At 45.4% G+C, this 22,959-nt stretch overlaps 1 protein-coding gene and 1 long non-coding RNA gene across 7 annotated transcripts in view; both read right to left on the reverse strand.

Moving 5' to 3' along the window:
* Window positions 1-19,493, reverse strand: part of LOC149521906 (uncharacterized) — a 39,847-nt gene extending 20,354 nt beyond the window's left edge. For both annotated transcript variants that reach the window (XR_016347688.1, XR_016347687.1), the window contains exon 1: window positions 13-19,493. This is a non-coding gene — a long non-coding RNA (uncharacterized LOC149521906). The remainder of the gene's footprint in view (window positions 1-12) is intronic.
* CASTOR2 (cytosolic arginine sensor for mTORC1 subunit 2) overlaps window positions 1-20,650 on the reverse strand; it is a 243,787-nt gene extending 223,137 nt beyond the window's left edge. For 4 of the 5 annotated variants that reach the window (XR_016347686.1, XR_016347685.1, XM_089772241.1 and 1 more), the window contains exon 1: window positions 20,208-20,650. Coding sequence is in view for 3 of the 5 variants with exons in the window: in XM_089772241.1 (XP_089628367.1) it covers window positions 20,208-20,320 (113 nt within the window). In the remaining 2 variants the exon portion in view is untranslated. The remainder of the gene's footprint in view (window positions 1-20,207) is intronic. The other variant, XM_006136051.5, reaches the window with a different exon arrangement.
* Between the last annotated feature and the right edge of the window lie 2,309 nt (window positions 20,651-22,959).

Raw genomic sequence — 22,959 nt, forward strand, 5'->3', positions numbered from 1 at the left:
TCCAGCTATGGCCTGCTGACGTGAAACTGGTAACACTTCAATAAGAGCAGCCACACAAGTAGAACTTCTTGGTGTGACAGATCTCTAGCGTGTAATTCCCCTGCTATTTTGAGTTGGAACCCTGCTTCTGATCTGTGCCAAAATTATAATTAACTGATTTAACCCAGGGGTCCGGAGCCTAATAGTATCTGGTAGCTCGATAGGGTCTAAAACGGTACATTTAAATGTTTCAGAAGTAAAACAGAAATATTCATATAAAACTTGGTGAGAAGATATGAAGCTTTCCAATGAAAACCCTAACCCTGTTACCTATTTTCTAGGATGATGTAAGTTTCAGGTACTTCTTTGCCTTTTATGAAAGTCGGGGCACTAAATACATAGTCCGGATGCTACACTGACCATCTGAGGTACACAAGAGTTCAAATACCACTTTGGAATGAACCTGAGCTCCATGGTTTAATTCGCTTCAGCGCCAGAAGCACAGGCCTCTACCATTTGAATTAAAGTAGTAACTCCATTAGCTGGCAGCAGTAGTAGGCTTGTCAGCTCTGGACACAACTTGGTGTTGGAACAGGCTGATACAATGTTCTTGTGTTATTTAGAAATACTCTGATCAACACACACCTGCGTTTCTCAAACTGTGGGTCCCGACCCCCCAGGGGGTCGCGAGCAACTTAGAGGGGGGGTCACGAGTAACATAGAGGGAGGTCACGGTATCAAAGAGTTTGAGAACCCCTGACATACACCTTGCTTTCTGATGCAATTAGAAAAGGCGACGCAGTGATAGTCACATATTGAATACACATGTCCCAAGCGAGGATGGTGAGTCAAGTAATAAAGCCTTGGAACAGAATTGCTGTTTTAATTCCCTATTCCAACTGATTGAGACCCATACTTCTATCCAGAAGACAACATTCCTGCCCAGGCAGAAGGATCATGAATGAGGAGCAGCATGCGTCAAGAACGGAAGCCAAAGATCATACTGTTTCACAGATCATATCAACACAGCAATGCCAGCAGAAGTCTATAAGGTACACCTGGCCTAAATCCATATCAGCTAATGAAAGAGTAAACATTAGTAAGGCAGAGGCACAGAGGAGGGAAGAGAGACCAGGTGTGAGCTAGGAATCCGCTGTCCTGGCTCGCGCCTGCTCCCTGACACGACATCTCTGCTTTTTAAGTGCTTATCGGGTAGTCAACTAGTCCAGGTGTGGCCAACCCGAGTCTGAGACGGAGCCACGGCGTACCAATGTACATCGCCAAAGAGCTACAGTGATTTGTCAGCAGTCCCTATCAGATGCCTCCTCTCCCATCTCTGTTGCCCACCAGCAGCCCCACCGATCAGCGTTTCCTCTTCCTTCCCCACGCCTCCTGCCCACTGAAGTCAGCTGTTTCACGGCCCTCAGGTGGCTCAGTGGGGGAGGGAAGGAGCAAGGGTGCAATATGCTTGGAAGAGGAAGAGGTGAAGTCAGGAGTTGAGCACTGGAAAGTTGGTACCTGTTGCTGCAACCCCGGAGTCAGGGCCTGAGCAAGGAGCCGCATATTAACTTCAGAAGAGCCACAGGTAGCTCTAGAGCAGTGGTCCCCAACGTTTTGGGGCTGCCGCACACCCGGGAGCAGGGCCAGCCCAGATTGCTTTGTGGGCGCACATAAATGGCCCGGCGGGTGCCATGGCGCCCGCGGGCACCGCGTTGGAGACCACTGCTCTAGAGCCACAGGTGGGCCACCCCTGGACTAGTCGCTGAGGCCCTTATTTTGTGCAGGGCTCAGTAACGTAGCACCACAAAATACGTTCATTGTCCCTTTCCCTTGGTTCTTCCTGCGCAAAAGGGAGTGCTTTGAAATGGGGGAGGAGCTGGTGTATTTTGAGTCCAGAAACATTTGACTGTCAAATAGTACAGTCTTAAAAGAAAAACACCTAGTTGCTTCTCGTGGTGGTTTTGTTGTTGTTTGAGGTTCTTTTAAGTTGGTAACAAGGACATGCAATACTCAAATCGTTACACTAGTAACACTGATGAGCATCCCCCATACAATTCTAGGGGCACACATCCCACGCCTAAGGGCCTCAGCAGACACACAGGCAAGAGAGGCTGTAGCCTCGGACAGCTACTAACCGAACATCTGGACACTCACTTTTGACACTGTGATCGAGTTTTTAAACATGAACATTGTGGTACTTTTGTAATCACTGGGAACAGCTTCGCGGGAAAGGGTGATGCCAGGGAACATTGTCGAACTCGGATTAACAGCCAAGGACATTGTGGTTGAACACCTCATAATACTGTAAACAGGGAGGAAAAAAGCAAAGTTCAAACATATGCTCAAGTTCACCCCCCCACACACACACACACACACACACAAGGTCAATGGCTTCTTGACATCACAAATTCAGCTCCTCCTCAGGCTTTTTTTTTTTTTTTGCAAACTCCATTCACATACATGTGGAGCCTTGAATGCTCTTTCAATGGCCTCTCTCACAAAGAACCCTTTAGTAAGGAGCTACTGTACCTACAACATGGATCCTTGAGGACCAGGCAACAGACTAGACCTCAGACCATCCTGGTTCCATTCCTCATTCTGCCAGGCTCACCGTGGGCCCTTGGACAAGTCATTTACTCTCTCTGGGCTTCTAAGTTCCACATATATCTAACAGTGACAAGAATTCTTCTCCGCTTCAAAGGGTGCTGTGAGGTAAAATCCACTAATATTTGAGAGGAGCTTAGCACCGCAGAAATGTTACTACAAGAGCACATATGGAGGGGCAAGGGAGACAGAGTTACAAGAAAACAGCTACCAGCTATTAGAAGCTGCTGTGATTGAAGAAAGACTTTGCACATAGTGAAAAAATTGACCGTTTCAGACCATGCTCTTAACTTTATATTACTCACACATTTTTGCACATGCATGCAACATGGCACACGATAAGGCGTATAAATGGAACGGTCAAAAAAGGGAGGGAAATATTGTTTCTCCACTTTAAAAAAAAATTACAGTGTGCTCAATCTGCCAGTTTGACAAGGTGATGGGGCAGGTGATTAGTTCATCTCTGGGACGACAGCAGAACAGAAGGATTAGCAGTGCTGCTTAGTTATTAGGCTAAACAATGCATCACTATTATGAGCAAGTCAAATGCACGCACTGCAATTTCCTTTGAAAGCAGAACAGCACATGATTACACTGGTCCACTTGGAGACACCCTGCTGGTATGTTCAGTATTCTGTTCTTGTTCAGTACGCTACAGTCTTACTAGCATTCTATACAAGGCGGGCTGAAAACGTGCACTTCATAGTCAGCCTGTGTGATGGCAGCTGTCATATGATACTGGGAAGCGAAACGTTCTCTCTCCTCAAGCACAGCAATGACAGCCCCTCAAAACACACGCCTTTGTCCGCAACCTCTCATTTTAGCGGAGTCAATTTCCATTTCAAGCCCGCTTTGTCTTTGGAATGACACACACTGCACCGATGTGTTTGCAGGCGCTGGTTTTGACACTCTTGGGAAGAGTTCTGTTGCCCATTTGGGTTTTCTAGCAACATCTTTCAACCGGACCTGAATCTCTCCCAGCGCAAGCCAAGAACCACTGAGTACATTCATTGCTTTTAAATGGGGGAGGATCCAGTGTATTATGAGTCCAGGAACATTTGACTCTGCCAAATAGTGCAGTTTTAAATGAAAAACTCCTAGGCTGTGTCTAGACTGGCCAGTTTTAAGTTTTTTCTTAATGTCCAACCAAAGCCGCCCTTGCTGCAATTTAAACCCATAGCTTCTTGTCCTACCCTAAAGACTAAGGAGATTTCCCCCCCTTTTCCTCCTCATAAAAATCTTTAATGTACTTGAAAATTGACATCGTGGCCCCCTTAAGTCTTCTGCTCTCCAGACTAAACAAATCCAGTTTTTTAAAATCTTCCCTCATAGGTCATGTTCCCTAGCCCTTTAATCATTTTTGTTCCTCTTCTCTGGACCTTCTCCAAACTTGTCCACATCCTTCCTGAAATGGGGTGCCCAGAACTGGACACACTATTCCAGCTGAGGTGTGTTCAGTTTGGAGCAGAGGGGAAGAATTACTTCTAGTGTCTTGTTTACAACATGCCTGCTAATAGATCCTAGAATGATGTTCTCTGTTTTCTGAAACAGCGTTACACTGTTGACTCATATTTAGCTTGTGATTCACTATAAGGAGTCTGAATGCCTACACAAGGAGTACAATAACCATCCAAAACCATGTGAACGCAAGGTTGCTTGTTTTCAATAGGAAAACATTTTCTGTGAAGTGTGGTTTCATCACATGAGACTTATCACAGTGAGTTTCCAAGAAGTCTGCATTAACCAAAGGATAATTATTACTGACATGCATACCGCCTCAGAGCATAATGAAGATAGAATAGGACATAGTGCAGACGTAATAGTTGTTGCTAAATTGCATCAAATACATAACTTCCCATGAATGGTTAACTAATTAACGTAGCTAATGCTGTAGTCCAGTGTTTCTCAACCTTTTTTTTTTAATAAAGTACCCCCTATAAAAAATAATTATAAGTACCCCCTTAAAAAAAAGTACCCCCAGTACCTACAGTTTTCAGACACATTTTTTTCTACCATTGCAACCCATTTGTTTAAACAACTTAATCATAGCCGGGTGAGTGATGAAATTTTTGGGTGTAAAAAGTACAAAAATAATAAAGCGCTATAAAACTTAGAACAAAAATTCAGTTTTCTTCACATTTCAGTTGTGTCGACGTACCTCAGACTTCTCTCAAATACCTCTAAAGGTACTCGTACCACTGGCTGAGAAACACTGCTGTAGTCAACTGCAGTCAGAAAAACCACATCAGTAGAGAACATTTCCAAATGGTAATTAATTAATCTGCATAGTACAAGTGAGATGGTGCACAGGGAACCTCATTTCATGACCATGGAAAAAGACACAGATCTTCTGCACCAGGGTTCTGTCCCAAAGCTCCTTTAGTCCAGTGCCCAAGAAGCTAGGACAGCATCTGAGCTCTAGTTTACGATGAAGCATTCTCAAGGTAGCTGGAGCATATGCTGGTTTTTAACAGCTTCCTATTGCTAGGAACAAGGGTCATGCAAAATTCTCACAAGAGAATTCAAAGACCCAAGAAACTGGGAAGAAGGCAGCTTCCCCTTTCCATTCTTCTAACTCCAGCCTCTTTCAGTTTCCTTCTCCAAAGACAAGTGAGAAGTTGTGTAATTTCAGTGAGCAAATACTTTGTACCTGTTAATGGAGAAGCAACAGGCATACTTAATGATACTAGAAGGGAAGCAACACACCAAGCGAAACAAACTGATCCAGCGATATCGAGAACATCTCTACATACCTGTGTGATGGCAGGGAGTGGCAAGTTCAAAGTGAGAGTAAAGCAAACATCTAGATTTTTTAATACACTTTTGTTCGGTAGAGTTGCAGCGCCAGACTAGAGCTGGTACACCAGCACTAGATCCCCGGGTGTCAATATTTCACTCTGGAATTAACTGTCAAAGTCCTGAGTGAGACTCCCAAGTGTTGGAGAGACATTGATGCTGACTGACTTGGCATCTACGCTGTACCACACCACTCTGTTCCCTCCCCCCACCCCAAACACAATGAAGTCAGGTGCCAAGTCAAGCCACATTCTCGCTAAACTCTTCGGCACTCAGTTGATATGACTCTGCTCAGTATTTACGAGGAGACTTGTTCCTGGCAGTCATCAAGCCATCAGAATATTATGACATCTGTGTGTCAATCAGATACACAGAGAAAAGAAAAACCTGTTACCTACACCATAGAAAAAGCTGTAAGTACAGATTCACACAGTGCAGCTGAGTTTCATTCAATTACTAGGCCTCTCTGATACATCCTTTGTTGTGGGACTCACCCACTGCCTTTGCAAGTAGCTGATCATCAAGATGCTCACTGTTCCATCCCAATAGTAACCATCACCTTCCTACACCCGGTGTGGTTAATCCCAGCTCCACACTGCGCTGTAGAAACCAGTATTCCCTGGAAGCGGAGCACTCGGGCAGCCATCCAGAAGAGATTTAGGTGCCACCTAGCTGATCAGCAAAGCGCCCACGCTGCAGCCATGTGTCTCTGCTGGTGGTGCACATCTGCACATGCTTTGGTGCACATACAATTTATTCCACACACGGCTAGAAAAAGTTAGAGGGAACATTGGTAGAAATTATTTCACAGGGAAGCATTTATAGTGTCTGCTGATGCTAACTTTGGCCCTCAAATTTAGGCCCTCCTAAACAGAGAAATGCAAAATAAACCAACGTCTCAATGTATCTTTCTTTGGTTCACGACAGTGAAGTAGGTATTTATTTTCAAGGCCTGGTCTCCAGCACTCACCCACAGTACAACCACGTGCAGCTTTTGTAATTGTGCACAACTTCACACCTTGCCTAAGGGAGCACATATGATGAGCCAGAAATGCAGTTTAACACAAGGCCTGGCCTGTGAACAAACCCAGCAGGTAAAACTCCCTCTTCCTTAATTATATTATATGGTCTTCCTCATGACAGAATCTGAGCACAGCACAGTCTTCAATGTATTCATCCTCATGGTACCTCTGTGGTTGTCCCATTTTACAGATGGCGGGGTAAGACCTAGAGAGACTAAGGACAGGATTTCTAAATGTATTAAGCTGTCTGAAGGTTCAAAGAACTACTTAGTGGGATTTTCTAAAGTGCCTTAGTGCCGCATTCCCATTGATTTCAATGCCTCTTAGATGCCTAAATACTTTTAAACATCTGGCACTTGGTGAGTTGCCCAAGGTCACACAGAAGGTCTGTGGCAGAGTAGGAAACTGAAGCTGCATCTCCCAGGTTCCAAGTTGATACCCTTACCCATGGGCGGTACTTCTTTCAAGTACTATGAGCAATATTCAAATATCACTGCGACCAGCAACATTGGCAAGGTCCTTTGGCGCACACTACTGTTTTGAAAAGCTCCAGAACAGAAAAGACAGTCACATTGTCCTGAATGTAGTTTTATAAAGGCTGTACATTCTTTATGTCTTGTTACAGTGGGAGACAGACAGCCACCTCTGTCTTAACTGGCTTACCCACTTCCCAACTTTTAACATTCATTGTAGTACTAGTATCTGTGAATCCTAGTCGGACAGAACTAAGAAGAACCTCTCGCTACAGAAATTTCACAGCAAACAAGTAAATGAATATTTAAAAAATGTAATGCTTAATAAGGAAGGCTTTAAGGATATACTTTATGACGACGTAATTGGTACTGTTTTGAATACACAATTTAGTCTCTAGCAGCGGTGCCCAAATTTTGCAGCAATGAAAAACCACTCACAATGCATTTGGAATAGAAGCATAGAATCATAGAGCTGGAAAAGACCTCAGAAGGTCATCAAGTCCAGCCCCCTATCACATATTTATTAAAAAAAGAAAAACAAATTTGCACATATACAAGCAGCTTGAGACAATCTTCCTTGCCACCTCAGTACGGTATCATTGTAGAGTTCCGACAATGACAGCCTATAATTGCTTAGTCCTGCCCCATATCTCCTTGAATAGCGTCCGCATCTTAAACAGGACTTGGCAGTCACATTTCTCAATTGGTTTATCATATCCGAAACACACCCCCTTCCTGCTCATCAAGACGGCAGGTGCTGAGAAATTTCAATAATTATGTGCCGTTCACCAAAGACACCCCAAAAATGGTTGCAAATAATATGACTCTCTTGAATCTAGACTTCTTCATTTCTATATTCTGCCACCTTGAGCTAACCTGCCCTTTTGAGACCTAACCATTACCAGCACAAACCTTCTAAGATGGACTGCTTCTAGCTTTTATTTAACCTTTAGTTACGTATATTTAACAGCCGACAGGGAGGAAGTCAGCTCTGGCTTGTAAGGCATTAACGACTTGATTTGGATGTCAGAATAAAGCTTTATATCAAGTAGTACAAGATGTTTATTACACATCAAACCTCACAAGTGAACAACAGCCCAGTTACCAAGATCAGTACAGGAAGTTTTATATAGGGTCTGGGACGAATGGGAAATTAGTTTGGTCTCTTTCACCACCGAACTATCTTAGTCCATTATGCTAAAACAAAACATTTGTTTATTTGTTAATTGCTTTCTCTCTTAATAATGATATCTTCTAATTAGTTACACAAAAGCAAATTAAGCTCGGGGGGGAGGGAGATCTTTCTACTTAGAAATGACAACTGCTACTTACAAGCTTTGCTCTGTTGATTTTTAAACTGCAATGAATAGTTATTTCCTCACGAACATTCTTGTTGTGTAATTCTTCCTTTTGCAGCATTCAATTATCAGCAGATCAGAGCCGGAGTTTACTAATGTTGGCAATGAACAAAAGAACAAATCTGTGCTGTGTTTCCTCTGAAAAAAGAAATGGCTATGCTTGTCCAAAGGCATTAAAACAGTTTCACTGAGGCATGCAAGATAATTAGGAAATGATGTATTAAATAAATGTACGAATCTGTCCAGCAGAGAATTCTACGGCAAAAAAAATTGTATATATTTTTATAGAACAAAAATGGGATATTGCCAAATAGGTTTAAGCCTTCAACTAGACTGAATCTAAACTATAATATACTGGGGGACTCTCCTGTTCGTTCTAAATACTGTGTCAATAAACAACTTGAAAACATTATTACTAAGAAGAAATCATAAAAACGCCCAACAGTCACAGTTAGGGTTGCCAAGTGTCCAGTTTTCTACCAGAAAGTCCGGTATTTGCGCTCTTTGTCCGGTAGAAAAATTCAGAAAATACCAGACATGTGCAATGTCCAGTATTTTCTGAATTTCTGGCTGGGCGCCAGACAAAAGCCTGACGGGGGAACGACTGGGAGGTGGGGCCATGATTGGTGCCGGGAGCCCTGTGGTCCCGTGCAAAAGCCATGCGGGGCGGAGTGAGGAGGGGGCAGTGGTTGGGACTCCAAGCCACTCCTCCCGCCCGACTTCTGTGCACAAACAGAGGTTCCCAGCACTGATTGTGACCCCACCGGGTGGGGGCTGCCCGGCTTTTGCGAGCAACTAGAGGGAGCACCTGCCGGGGGCACAGCCTGTTGGACTTTGGCTGCAGCCAGTTGCTGTACCTTCCCCTCCCCCTCGCCAGCTCTGCTTCCCGCCCCCCTTCCTCCCGGCCAGCCCCATCCCCCTTCCCCCCGCTCACAATCAAGTGTGTCCATATTTGGGGGGGGGGTCTACCTGGTAACCCTAGTCACAGTTCATGTAAGAAAGACTTTGTGGGTAAGGTAATATCTTTTATTGGACCCCCTTCTCTTGGTGACAGAGACAAGTTTTTGAGTGTACACCAAGCTCTTTCTCCAGTCTGGGAAACTAAAGTGGTCTACATTTCTGCTTTGGCAGCAAAATTTATGTCACTCAAGAGCAACACTCCCTCTTATCTTTTTCATCCATGTGTAGAATAATTGTATGTGCACCAGGGCATGTGCGAATGTGCACCACTAGTAGAAACAAAAAAACCTAGCTGTGGGCACACTGCTAGTCAACCGAGAGGCACTTGAATTAGGGATGTTAAAAGTCACTTAATAAGGTCAACATGTAATAGCTACAGGTTATGCAGTATAAAGCCTGTAGAAAAGCCTCTGCCCGCATCAGCATATCGGTTAATTGGTTTAACTCTAACGTCCCTCATTTGAATCTCTCCTGCACAGCTGCACAAGCACACAGTGTACAGGGAACACCGCTTAAGGGCAAAATCCATGGGCCGCCAAAGGCTTTATTTGCCACAGGTACGGCCGCTCGCAGCTCCCGGAAGCCGTGGATCGCCCTTCCCGGACAACAGGAGCTGCAGGAAGCATTCTCCCTGATCACACCACTCACCACAGCTCCCATCGATTGGGAACGGTGATCCGGGACACGGTTGCATTGTAACACCGTGAGCTCGCATGGCTCAACTTGCCGGTTCTGACAGAATTCACAGGTCAAGGGTTCGGGCAATGGTAACAACAAACAAGGATGTAAACTAAGGCACAGCCACACTGGCTATAGATCAGAAAACAGAGGAAGGGAGGTGGATAAGAAACAATGTTGGTAGATAAACTATAAAACAGAGCAGATCAGCAGGGAGGAAACCTGTTATTTCCAAGGTCCTTGGTACTATAAACACTGGATAATGTCCTCGAAGAGCTGTGCATGGAAATCCTATGACTAGGAATTGCAGCCATTCATGCTTATGAAGGGTAAATTCAAGAGCTATGCTCTCAAGCGTACATAAACAAAAAATGGGGGTGAAATTCATTCTCTACTCACCCCAAACTTGTCTGCCCACCCCAAACTCCCTACTCACCCCAAACGTGTGGGTGCTGCACCGCTACCGGTAAGTTCAGAGGGTACGCAGGCAGAATGCCAGCATGCAGATGCATGTGGTGAGTGATTTGGGGAGACTGCTGAACTGAGGGGGGAGGAAGGGGGTAGGCAGGCAGAACAGAAACCAATTTGCCATAAGCCTTGAAACCTAATCCAGTCACCACCCTCCCCCCTGAACAGGGTGTGGTCATGATCATGGTCCCTTTAACATGTGCAGAAAGTTATTTTTTTGTGCACTGAGGCATGCGCATTAGGTGCGCCACCAGCAGAACCAAAGCCTCGCTGTGTATGTTCTGCTGATTAGCTGGGCAGCATCTGACTCTCCTGAGCAGACGCCCAAGTGCACAGCTTACAGGGAACGTGGTAGATTGTGCTCAGTAATGGGTTGTCATCATCATCATAAATTATTCTGACATTTCTGATATCTCACACACAGCTTTACAACCAAATGAAGGCATATAGGCCTTTAATACAATCTCCTCCATACCAACGTTCACTAAAGGGGGCGGGGGAGTTAGAGAGGAGAACCCAAACCAGCCAACTTCCTGCCAGCATTTTGGGATTAAAGGTACTCTTACCTGTAGACGAATGTTGGTGGTCCCTTAGAACCTAGAACTTGAAATAAGAGTCACTGTGTAACAGCAAGAACTTGCATTTGGATGACGATCTCCTAGCCTTTCACAAGAGTTGGATGTTCCCTATAACTCATAACAGATAATCACACACAAGAAGGTGACTTGCCCAGAGTAGAGTTGCCAAATAGTTTCACAAAAAATACCGAACGTGGTTACGTGGTTGAGAGAGAGAAAAAAAATAAAAAGGACCAAAGTTGTTGAGCAAAAAAAAAAAAGCCACTGCGCCTTTAAATCCCCATGCTCTCCTGACCTCCACCAAGCAGCCTTCCGTCCGAGAAAAACAGAAAATTTTACATATCCTGTATTTTCTGTTTTTTTTTACCAGACAAAAGACGTAAATACGGAACTGTCTGGGCCAATATTGGACACCTGGCAACCCTATACAGAATGGCAGGCTTGGAAACAGACCCCAGTTCTCTTGAACATCTAGAACATATGGTGACCCCACATGACATAACTGGATACATTTTAAGGCAGGCATGTCCAAAGTCCGGCCCGCGGGCCAATTGCGGCCCGTGTTCCGGTTTAATACGGCCCCACAGGTAATTTGGCAATATCTATCTTTTATGGCCCCCAACGAATCCATATGTATTGAGATGAATACATTGTAAAATCTCAGTTAATGTCAGTTGGTCTAAATCAGTTATAAATATATTTGGACACAACATGTATACTTGGTGTTATGTTCCTGTTCATATTTTTTGAACTTAAAAGTTGACAGACAACCTTTATTACCAATAATATGTAATGTACTTTACAATGTTCCTGACATATATTTCAGCTTCTTGGATTTTTTTTTCATCTGGCCTTCAGATATGAAAGGCAGAGTGATTTAACACCTGTTTAGATTTGTCATCCATGTGACAAAATGAAAAGTATGCTGTTTGCAATAAACTTTGCATAAAATAGTTAATTTGCATTTAATTTTAATGGTTCAAAGAATGTCAGGCAAAATGGTCGGCCCTCACGCATGTTCACTTCATCAAATCTGGCCCTCTTTGAAAAAAGTTTGGACACCCCTGTTTTAAGGTCTTCTTCATGCTACCACATCACAAGGTCTGAAATTTATAATGTTGAACCATCTTCCATTAAATTATCTGCAGCCCAGACATGTATGAGAAAACAAGCAAGGGTTCTTTGAATATAAATGTCTTCTCTTTGCACCAACACATTGTTCATTTGCAGCCCTATTCACCTTGTTCCAAAGAACTCACATCTCTCCTAAGAAAGTTCCCTCTATTTAGTTTCCACCGATGAAAAACCAATGTAGACACATATATGCAGTTTGTTGTACTTGCCTCCTTGTTACATTTGCATTAGCCAAAGTTTAAGAACAAAACACCCTAAATAAACACACAAATCTTTTGGTTTGTAAACATACCCTCCTCCCCCAATCAATTACTTTTCAACTTCACTCTGAATTGAATGTAAGATTATTCTAGCCCAAAACTATTAAACCTTGAGAGCAAAAATATCAGGCAACTGATGATTCTAGAAATCTTTACACAGACTCAATAAATTAATCCCATCAAAGTTACTTACTTCATCTCAAACTCATTTTTGCTGCCCATCGCTCTTATTTTTGCATTTGGGAGCTGTGTCACATCGTTTTGCAAAAGCAATCTCTCAGATGAGGGTTTTGTCAGGGTAAGAGTTCATCTTATGCTACTGCACCCTGCTTGAAAAACCAACACCCATTAATTATCTTTTTAATTAGCTGTTTGGGAACTGAGAAGGGATGAGGTACATGTTGACCTATTGACCCCAGAAGATGGATAGTTTGCAGCATTGCTCAGAAGTCACAAAAATCAAGAGCAATAAACAAAGTACTTATATGCATATTACGACTTACGAAAGCATCGGCTTACAACCATCCGCACTTACGACCAACCTCCCATTAACCCCATTACAGCCGGTCCCCGACTTATGAACGCACCATCCGCACTTATGAACAGCGTAGCTGTATGTAAAAGCATGGATTTCTGACTAACGAACAAATCGAGTTACGACCAGGTGTTTGGAACGTAACCCGTTTGTAAGTAAAGGGACCTGCTATATAAACTCTCATGACATTGTAAAATCAGATTGACTCATGAATGCTAAGAGACTTATCGAAAGAATAATTATCATGATTCCAGGATGAGTCTTTGCTCAAAAGATTTGGGAGACACCCCTCTGCCCAGATTTATATTCTAACAAAGGGGGTAATAATTTTTGATGGAGGTCACTCCAAGAGTAGGCAAGGGCTTCACTTTTCTAAGGAGGAGGTGTGGAGTTTGAGATGGAGGGTAGGTGCAGAAGGGAGCTTGGAGCAGGAGAGGGTGTGAGATCGGAGAGGGAGTTTGGATGAAGGAGGGGGTCGTGACATGGGGCAGGGGATTGGGATGCAGGGTCTGTGAGGGGCTATGGGTGCAGGAGAGGGTTCTAACCTGGTGGAAGGTGTTAAGGAGGGTGCAGGGTCTGGGACAGTGTTCTGGTCTGGAGCAGGTGGGGGTGCAGAGGGTTTGGGTGGTGACTTGGGGCAAGATTGAGACCTGGGGCAAAGGGGTGGGAATTGGGGTGCCAGAGGGGGTGGGGTGCCAGAGGCAGGTTTTGACCAGGAAGCACTTATCTAGGCAGCTCCCAGCCAGCAGCCCAGAGGAACCCTCAGGTACGTTCCCTGCCTTCCAGGAACCGGACCTCTCGAAGCAACTGGCTGTTCCATGTTGCTCCCTGCAGCACGTGCCTCTCATGCTATCCCCACCCCCAGAACAATCTCTCAGCTCCTATTGGCTGCTTTCCGGCCAATAGGAGCTAAGACTCTGTGCTGGAAGCTGGAGTCAGCTCACGAAGCCTCCACCCCTCCCCAGTGCATGGCTCAGAGAGCCACGTGGTACAGCCAGCCACACTGCGTGGCGTGGAACTTCTCTGAACCCAATGATTCTGGTGAGGCGGAGAGGTGGCCAGATTAAAAGGCTTGGTGGGCCGGATCCAGGCCACAGGCCACAGGCTGTATCTTACCAATGCCTGTTCTAACTCCTGGACAGGAGAGAACATTTCAAGCAAAAGGGAAGCAAAAGGGACAACGTATCAACCAATGAATAGGCATCAAACAGAACGCCTTCTTCTCCATCGCTCGCGGTGCAGCCCCTCGTGATGGTTCCCCCATACGTTATGAGACTTTGCTTAGGAGTATGACTGTTCATAACTCCAAGAAAAACAGGGTAATATCAGTAGCGTATCAATTTTACAGTGACAACCTGCAGGGTCGGTCTAACCCCATTTTTGTGCATGTATCATTCTTGCATGTGAATTCAGGAATACGAATGGTGGATCTGTTTATAATTCTCAGTGTGCTAATTAGGGTCATCACTGATGCCCAGGAAACCTAATGGTTCAGTGATCAACAGAACTGCCTGTGAATAGCCTGGCTTGTTTTATAAACCCAAACTGTGATGGGCCCTAGAACAGTGGTCACCAGCCAGTAGATTAGGATCCACTGGTAGCTCTTGGAGCCTCCAAGACAGGTTTGGCCAAGAGGCTACCAAGTGCCAGCACTTCAGCTGCCCCTCCCACTGCTGTGCATCTCCTGCCCCTTGCCTTGGAGCTGCCCTTCAGGAGCCTCTTGCTTTCTGTGCAGGGCAGGAGAGGCAAAGGAGGGGGTGCTGATATCAAGGCACCCCCTCTCCCACCCTGTATCCTATGTCCACAGAGCGGCACAGCAGGACTTAGGAGGGTGTTTTCTGGCTGCTTTTGGTAGTGGTACAAGGCCAGGGCCAGCCTGCCTTAGCCCCTCTGCACCACCACCCAGAAGCCACCTCAGGTAAGCAGTGCCCAGCTGCAGCCCACATCCCGAACTCCTACCCCACTCATTAACCCCAGGCCCCTGCCCTAGCCCCAAGCATCCCTGAATCCAAACGCCCTTCCACAGCCTGCACCTAGAACCCCCTCCGTCATCCCAACTGCCTGCCCCAAGGTCAACTCAAGGCCCCTCTCACACTCCAGATCCTACCCCTCTGCCCCTGCCTGGTGAAAGTGAGGGAGGATGAGGGAAGGAGAGACGATGGAGTGAGCAGGGGCGGGGCCTCGGAGTAGGGGCACAAAGGAGGCGGGACAAGGAGATTTAGGTTTGAGGTAGATCTTGGATTAGGGATGTTAAATATCGGTTAATTGAATAAGTCGATTAACCTCATGAATTATCACAGGTTACTCTACTATTCTATAGTCCCTGGGGGTAGGGCCGGCAGCCAGTGCGCTCTGGCCCCACTCCCGAGGAACCCCCTGTCACTCCGCGCTGCTGCCTCAGACATAAGAAACCAGCTTCCTGCCCCAAAGACAACAACAACAAAAGAGAAAAAGTGCAATATGAAACTAGATAATTGACAGTGTTGGTGATGCTTTCTGAAGCCTCCAAAAGCAAGCTGTGTGTTATACAGAATACAAAGTTCCCTGCCACCGACAAGTTTATAAGACAAATTGAGACAGGATCAGGCTTGAGACTATTCAGGTATTTTTGGTTTTATAATTTGGATGGATAATACTGATGTTTGCTTCCAAGCTGTAAAATATATATTTATATTTATTTATTTTTGTAGAAATTCACAGTTGCACATAATTATGGCGTTTAAACATTTTTTAAACTTTTAGCAATTTAAATATTCACACGTCTCAGGGAGTAGCAATGTTAGTATGTATCTGGAAAAACAACAAGAAGGCCTGTGGCACTTTAAAGACAAGGGGCACATCTACACTGCAGAGCAAAAGTCAAATTAAGCTACAAAACTTCAGCTACATCAACTGCATAGTAGAAGCAGAAATCGCTTAATTTGGCTTTTGGTGCGGTCTACACAGCAGGAAGTTGAAGGAAGAGCACTCTTGGGGTTACAGGAGTCAGAGTAAGAAGTCCTCCCACTCGATATTACTTCAAAATAACGACATAGTGTGCATCTACACAGTAAGTTATTTTGAAATAACGTCAGTTATTCTGAAATAACACTGCTCTGTAGACCTACCCTACCAGATTTATTTGGGCATAAGCTTTCATGGGTAAAAAACACTTTGTCAGATAAGCTTTAAAACTGTGGGAAATTATGATGGGGACTTCAAACAATAGGGAATATTAGAAAATAATTATTTAATGACTGCAGACAGAGTGAAACAGTTCAGGTTTCACAACCATTAAACCGGAACCTGTAACAGCACATATGGAAATACACAAAGTAAATACTCTGAAATCAAACCCCAAGAAATTCTCAAGCAAAGTTTTTCTTACTGTGCCTATCTGGAAATTCCGATAATCATTGATAGAGCTAGATAAATTCATGGAGGAATGGTGTATCAATGCCTATTAGCCAGGACGGGCAGGAACGTTATCCCTAGCCTTTGCCTGTCAGAAGCTGGACTGGGCATCAAGTGCGGATCAGTTCATTTCCTCTGGGGCACCTGGTATTGGCCACTGTCAGCAGACAGGATATTGTGCTAGCTGGACCTTTGGTCTGACCCAGTGAAGCTGTTCTTATGTCCCTATGCTTCCTTCATATGTGTATGGTGCAATGAACATTTACCGACAAAAACATCTAATTCTTCCAAGCCTAGACATGGTGCATAAAAGAAAGCAGCAAACAATGGGAGGGAAACAAACGTAGCAGCAGGAAAATTGTGTTAATCACTGTTCTGGTATGTCCAGCTCTCACCTGTGCTATTAAAAATATATGGTCCAGATCGTCATCTGGTGTGAATCCCTAATAGTTTACCAACTTCACTGGAGCGTCACCAATTTATACCAGGTAAGAACCTGCCTCCTATTCCAGTGGAGCTCCATTGAAGACAGTAGGCCTAAAGAGATTAATATCAGCTGAGCGCCTGGCTGATAAAATATAGTGTGAAAATATATTTACCCTTTGCCTAGCTGCCTTTTCAAAATTAGTGCTTGTTATTTTTAAAAACACAACTTTAAGCCTTGCTTCAATTCATCCCACATTCAGCCAGGGTCTCACCTTTCATTTCATCAACTGTCTTGGTACTCATGGCCATCAGCTTACTTCCACCGTTCCTTCTTTTTAAAAATAAATGTGTTGATTGTAATGCGAGCTTACGGAAAAGAATAATGAATGCAGGCATGAGAGCTGGGGTGGCCTACAAGTGGCCAAAGGCCAGCTAACTGGAGGGAGATCGTTAGGAGAGACGTGAGCAAGGCCCCTCCCCACCCGCCAAAACCAATTTTTTTTAATTGTGCTATTTTTAAAATTGTTCATTCCGCTGTAGTGATGGAAAGATTTCACAGAGTCAGAGGCAGGGTTCCCTGTAAGTGGTGCGCTTGTGCAGCCACTCAGGAGAGATTCAAAGGCCGTCGAGCTGATGAGCTGAGTGCCCACAGATAGGTTTTTTTGTTTCTACTGGTGGTGCACATTCGCACACCAAAATTTATTCCACACACGGACAGAAAAAAAATCCGCACATGGATGGAAAGGTCTCTGGCTGAAATCCATCCCAAACTAATGGGTACTCAAAAGTTATCCCAGCTTAATGGCAGAACAGGTGCCACATATAAAGATAGCGAAGGCACTTTTAATATCTCACCACAAAAACGTCACGGTAGGGTGGAGGTTCAGGTCCCTACTCATCTTCTTCTCTGGTCACTCCACGCTGAGATTTTAGTAGCACTGCTAGGGAGGGGGAGTTAGGGACAGGGAGTCGAAGGGGAAGGAGAGAGCTTTTGGGATCTGGATCATCAAGCCACCATCCGATTCACTTCAAAGAAGATCGGGAGAGGGTAAGAATGAGGGAGAAGTATGTTAAGAAATCGACCAAATCTGCTCCCACTTTCATGCCTGATCCTCACGAGCTACATCCACCAGAACATTCCCCTGGCCAAGGGCCTCGGTTTCCAAAGCACGGTAAACACACACACACAAACGGAGCCCTCAACAGCGAAGGAGAAAGACACACACACACCAGACCCTGGAGGGCCCAGATTAGTAGATTGTATGCGCTCCAGCTCCATGGATATCCAATGCTGGGGAGGCGGGGGGGTAACAAAGCCTCGGACCCAGGCCTTAGGTTCCCAACCCTCTGCTACAGACACAGAACAGTACTTCTGTGGCGCATCACCAGAAGAATGACACCACCTTTGCACCACTTTCAATCCCTAAATCTAGGGTGGCCAGGTGTCTGGTTTTCGCTCGGTCAGTTTGGTAATCGCGCCTTCCGTCCGGTAAAAAAAAAACGGAAACTACAGGACATGAAGGCTGGCGGAGATGTTTTTCCCCGGCTGTATCTGGCAAGGGTGAGGTTTTTTTTTTTTTGCCCAACCAATTTTTTCCACCCTGCTATGATTGGGATTTTTTGTGAAGGTATCTGGCAACTGTACCTAAATCTCTCCAACAGCAGCAATATAGAAATATAAAAAGAGGGAAGGAATAACATCTTTAAAATATATATATATAAAATCATCCCCAAGCAGAGATTTGACCCTGAAAAAGAAAGAAGCAACCAAAACACCACGAGGCTTCTAAAGGACTTTTCTCCTAACAGTAGATGGAAGGCGTTGGTATGAAACCTGAAGGTAGACAGAGTACCGCCTGTGCAAGGGATGACTGTTGCAATCCTAGCTCCATCCGTGGTTGCCCGGTTTTGTGGACAAGAACCGCAAGGAGAAGCTGGATGACAACTCATCCAGCTCATTCCTAAACTTGGAAAACAACCGGTTTGTTAGACACCACCGATTTAAAGATTCAAAATGATGACTTTAACAAAAACGTCAACGATATTACCTCACCCACCCATGTCGGATAGCTGGACCGGCAAGGCTACAATAACACAGCATACAAGGGAAGACTTTAATGCTGACATTAAGCATCAGAAAACAAAGTGACTTGATTAGCAATTGAATGGAACAAAGGTCAGCAGTCACTTTTAATTAGTACTGAAACTGTATATTAAAAAAGACATTTAAGATTTAAGCCTTTAATACCCCATTGAGTATTCAGAGCCGGCAGTAAACAAGGTGCTGATATATATTACACTGCAAACAATGCCAGTGTAGAGCCAACTGGGATGAGTCACAAATCAGAGTGAAATTTCAATGCAAGAAGTTTAACTGTACCAGATAAGGGACTGCAATCAAATTACACCACAAACAGGTCCATTCATCCCTACGCATTATTGAAGAGAGCAGATTGAATTACAATGTGGAATGGAACAATTTAAAAAAATAACCCTAACTTATTCTCTTTCTCTTGCCAGCAAAAGTCGTCTGTCTTTAAACAGAAATGCTATTTGGGATGATGTAGGGAAAAATGTTAGATACAAGTTAGCAGGGTCAGAAAAACAAACAACAACAACAAAAGAGTTTGGGTTATGTTATTTACCTCACACTTTATCCCCGTAAAGCAACAAAAGTCAACAAGCTGACGATATTTTTATACTAGATACAGTTTGCCTGCAATTCAAATGGTTTTCCTCTGAGATGCCTTGGCAGAATGCACATATATATTTGTACAGATTGACAAAGAAGAACAAAATATTCATACACATTGTCTCTCGCTGCTTCCCCCCCCTCCCCCCGCGCTCCCCTTCAGCTGCCCCCCACACCAACCGCAACGCTTAACAAACAAATAAATCATCAAATACAAGACTGGACTATTGCAACAATGCATGCACTTCCTCCTTACTCCAGTGTACTCAGCATTTAAACAGGACGCTTAAAAGAGCAAATCGTGCAATGGGTGTTTGTTTTAAAGAACTGCTGTAAGCAAAAAAAAAAAAAACCCCACTCCTCCTCCTCCTGCTTCTGCTCTTGTCTTTGTTGTCCAGACCGATCGCCTTTTTATTTTTCTTTAAATACTAAAATATACTTTGCGGGCCGCTTCCCCCCCGCACATTTCCCACACCTGTTTTCATTCATCCATTCATTTACAAGGAACTGCTCTCAGGCGACATATGCATGTTAAAAAGAATAGAAGAGCTAAACAAGGAGCCAGGCTGAGGTTTTCTCCCTCTTGTAAAGCAAACAAACAATCAAACCCGAAGCGAAGAAGAAGAAGAAAAACCAGAAACCCCCGCACCACCCTGCAACGTTTGGAGACAACCAGACAAGGAAGAAAATTATGCAAGGGAACGAAGTTGTTTTCCACTCTCTCCCTGCTCCCCCTCCCCCCTCGCTATCCTAGCTTCTGCAATGGAATTAGCCAAGGCAGTCTAAGCTCACTTGCCGGCCCTTTTTCCAGCTTTCATTTTGCGCCCCTTCTTTATTCGGTTGGCACTTACCTGGTCTTGGAGGAAAGAAAAGCAAGTTTGATTAATCCATAGGTAAACAACTGGATGCTCTCCTTGGCTATGCTGGCTACTTTTAGCCTGTGCTCTAAAATGTGCAGCTCCATCTTTTCCTTTTTCTCATTTGTAGTTCATCTATGTTTGGGTTTAATTTTTTTAGGACTAATATTTTTTTTAAATGGGAGGCTTTGTTTTTTTTATTATTATTTTCTTCTTCTCCCCCTTTAAGGCTCCAGGAAAGGGGAGGGAGGACTGGGGTGGGAGAAAACGATCTGAAAGTTAGAGATTTAAAGCAAGAGAAGACGGGGGAAAGGGAGAGCGAAGCCAAGAACCAAAGGGAAAAGGGGTTAAGCGAGCTCAGAGGCAGCAAAAGCTACAGAGTGCAGAAAGCAGCTGGTGTTACAGTGTAACAAACAACTTGCCACTCAAACTGACCTCCACCGGGCATGCGCTCTCCGGCTGGGGCATGCTGGGAGTTGTAGTCCGCTGGGAAGGAAACCTGTAGCCTTGGCCTTCTAAGGATTTAATAAAGACAGGGAACAAACAGGTCCCATGAGTGTTTTCGGATCTCCCAGCCGAACTCCTCGGAGAAGTGTATTAGAGTTTTATTCTGCAGGGCTGTGTCTAGACTGGTCAGTTTTTCCGGAAAATCAGCCGCTTTTCCGGAAAAACTTGCCAGCTGTCTACACTGGCCGCTTGAATTTCCGCAAAAGCACTGACTTCCTACTGTAAGAAATCAGGGCTTCTTGCGGAAATACTATGCTGCTCCCGTTCGGGCAAAAGTCCCTTTTGCGCAAAACTACTGCATAAAAGGGCCAGTGGAGACAGCTGAGATTTGTTTTGCGCAAAAAAAAAAAAAAAAAAAAAAGCTTTTTTGCGCAAAAGCGCATCTAGATTGGCAAGGATGCTTTTCCACAAAAAGTGATTTTGCGGAAAAGCGTCCGTGCCAATCTAGACGCTCTTTTCCGCAAATGCTTTTAACGGAAAACTTTCCCGTTAAAAGCATTTGTGGAAAATTCTGCCAGTCTAGACGTAGCCCAGGAGTTTGAAAATCATCTTCCCCTATAAGGAGTTTGCCATAATTTTCCCTATGGATTGCAAAGGGGCCACTTCCCTGTGTAAAGTTAAGCATGTATGTAAAGCAGTGGTCCGCCACCCAAAGGGCACAGCTGCGGCCCATAGGCTGTCCTCGGGGTCGTGCACATAGGGTGAAAATCACTTAAATTTCTTACAGGTACTGTGCTCTGACAACCCCTCCGCCTTTGGGAAGGAAGGCCCTACAACAGTTCCTGTAAGACAGCGGTCTCCAACCTTTTTAAGCATGAGATCAGTTTTTGAATTTAAGTGCAATCCAGGATCTAGTTCAAACCCAAACACGGGCCCCACCTCCTTCCCGCCCCTTCCCCGAGGCCCCGCCCTGCTCACTCCATTCTCCCTCCCCCATCCTCACTCACTTTTATTAGGCGGGGGGCAGGAGGGGTTCAGGACTGGGGCCAGGGTTTGGAATGCAGGCTCCAGCTGGGCACCGCTTACCACCAGGGGTGGCCCGTGAGCCTAGGCGAGCTAGGTAGCTGCCTAGGGCGCTGCTGGCCCGGGCATCCCGTGATGACATCATGGCCATTGACGGCCATTCAGGCAGGGGCACCGATTGTGCTGCCCTGCCTAGGGCGCTGGCTGGTGCAGCCGGCCTCAGGCTGCTCCTGCTTACCACAGGTGGCTTCTGGGTGATGGTGGTGCAGGGGGCTAAGGAAGGTTCACCCCTCCCCCTCTTCCTCTTCTTCCCATGCCCTTTATAGCAGGCAGGAGGCTCCTACGGGTGGGGAACAGCTCCAAGGCAGAGGGCAGGAGCTGCACAGCAGTGCTTAGGGGGGCAGATGAAGTGCCCACCCTTGACAGCCTCCCAGCCAAACCTCTCAGGATCACCTGTCAAAGGCTCCAAGATCTACCAGTAGATCCCGATCTACTGGTTGGAGACCACTGGTGTAAGAAGTTTAAGTGTGGGGTGGAGTGTGCGGGGGCTCAGGACAGAGTATTCAGGTGGGGGAGGTGCAGGAGTTAAGACTGGGGGTGCAAGAGTCAAGGTTGGGGTGTATGGGGGCCAAGAGCAGGTGGTGTGAGGAGGAGCCTCAGGCAGGGGTGTGGGGCGTGCAGGAGTTAGGGCTGGGAGGGGACGCAGGAATCAAGGTTGGGGTGTAGGAGGAGGCGGCTCAGGGTAGGGGGCTGGGGGAGTGTAGGGTTGCCAGATGGTTTCAACAAAAATACCGGACACACTTGACAATACATCACAATCTACATGACATCTTATTTAGAAAATACTGGACAGTTCTATTTTCTCAGTTCTATTTTCTCAATTTGTTTCCCCAACAGAAAACTCAAATACTGGACTGTTGGGTTCAAAACCGGACACCTGGCAACCCTGGGGGAGTGCGACATTTTAGAGGCAAGCGGGGAGGTTGGAGGAGGGGGGTTGCAGCCGCACTAACCAGGGTCGCTGAGTGAGTTTTTTTCTGTTTGCTGACCAGGGCGTGAGGCCAAGCGCACAGGCTGCATCCTTCCTCCTCTGCCCTCCCCTGGCAGCCAGTAGTGAGAGCAGCCTGTGAACTTTACCTCACTCCCTACTCAACAAAAAGAAAAGAAAAGAAAAGAAAGCTGCTCAGCAACTAGGGTTGGTGCAGCTGCAACACCTCCCCACCCCGCTGAAATTGTAGGAAGGGGGCAGGAGGCTCTGGGCTGAGGCAGTCCCAGA

This window comes from Pelodiscus sinensis, chromosome 21 (assembly GCF_052426305.1).
Source record: "Pelodiscus sinensis isolate ZL-2025 chromosome 21, ASM5242630v1, whole genome shotgun sequence".
NCBI lineage: Eukaryota > Metazoa > Chordata > Testudines > Trionychidae > Pelodiscus > Pelodiscus sinensis.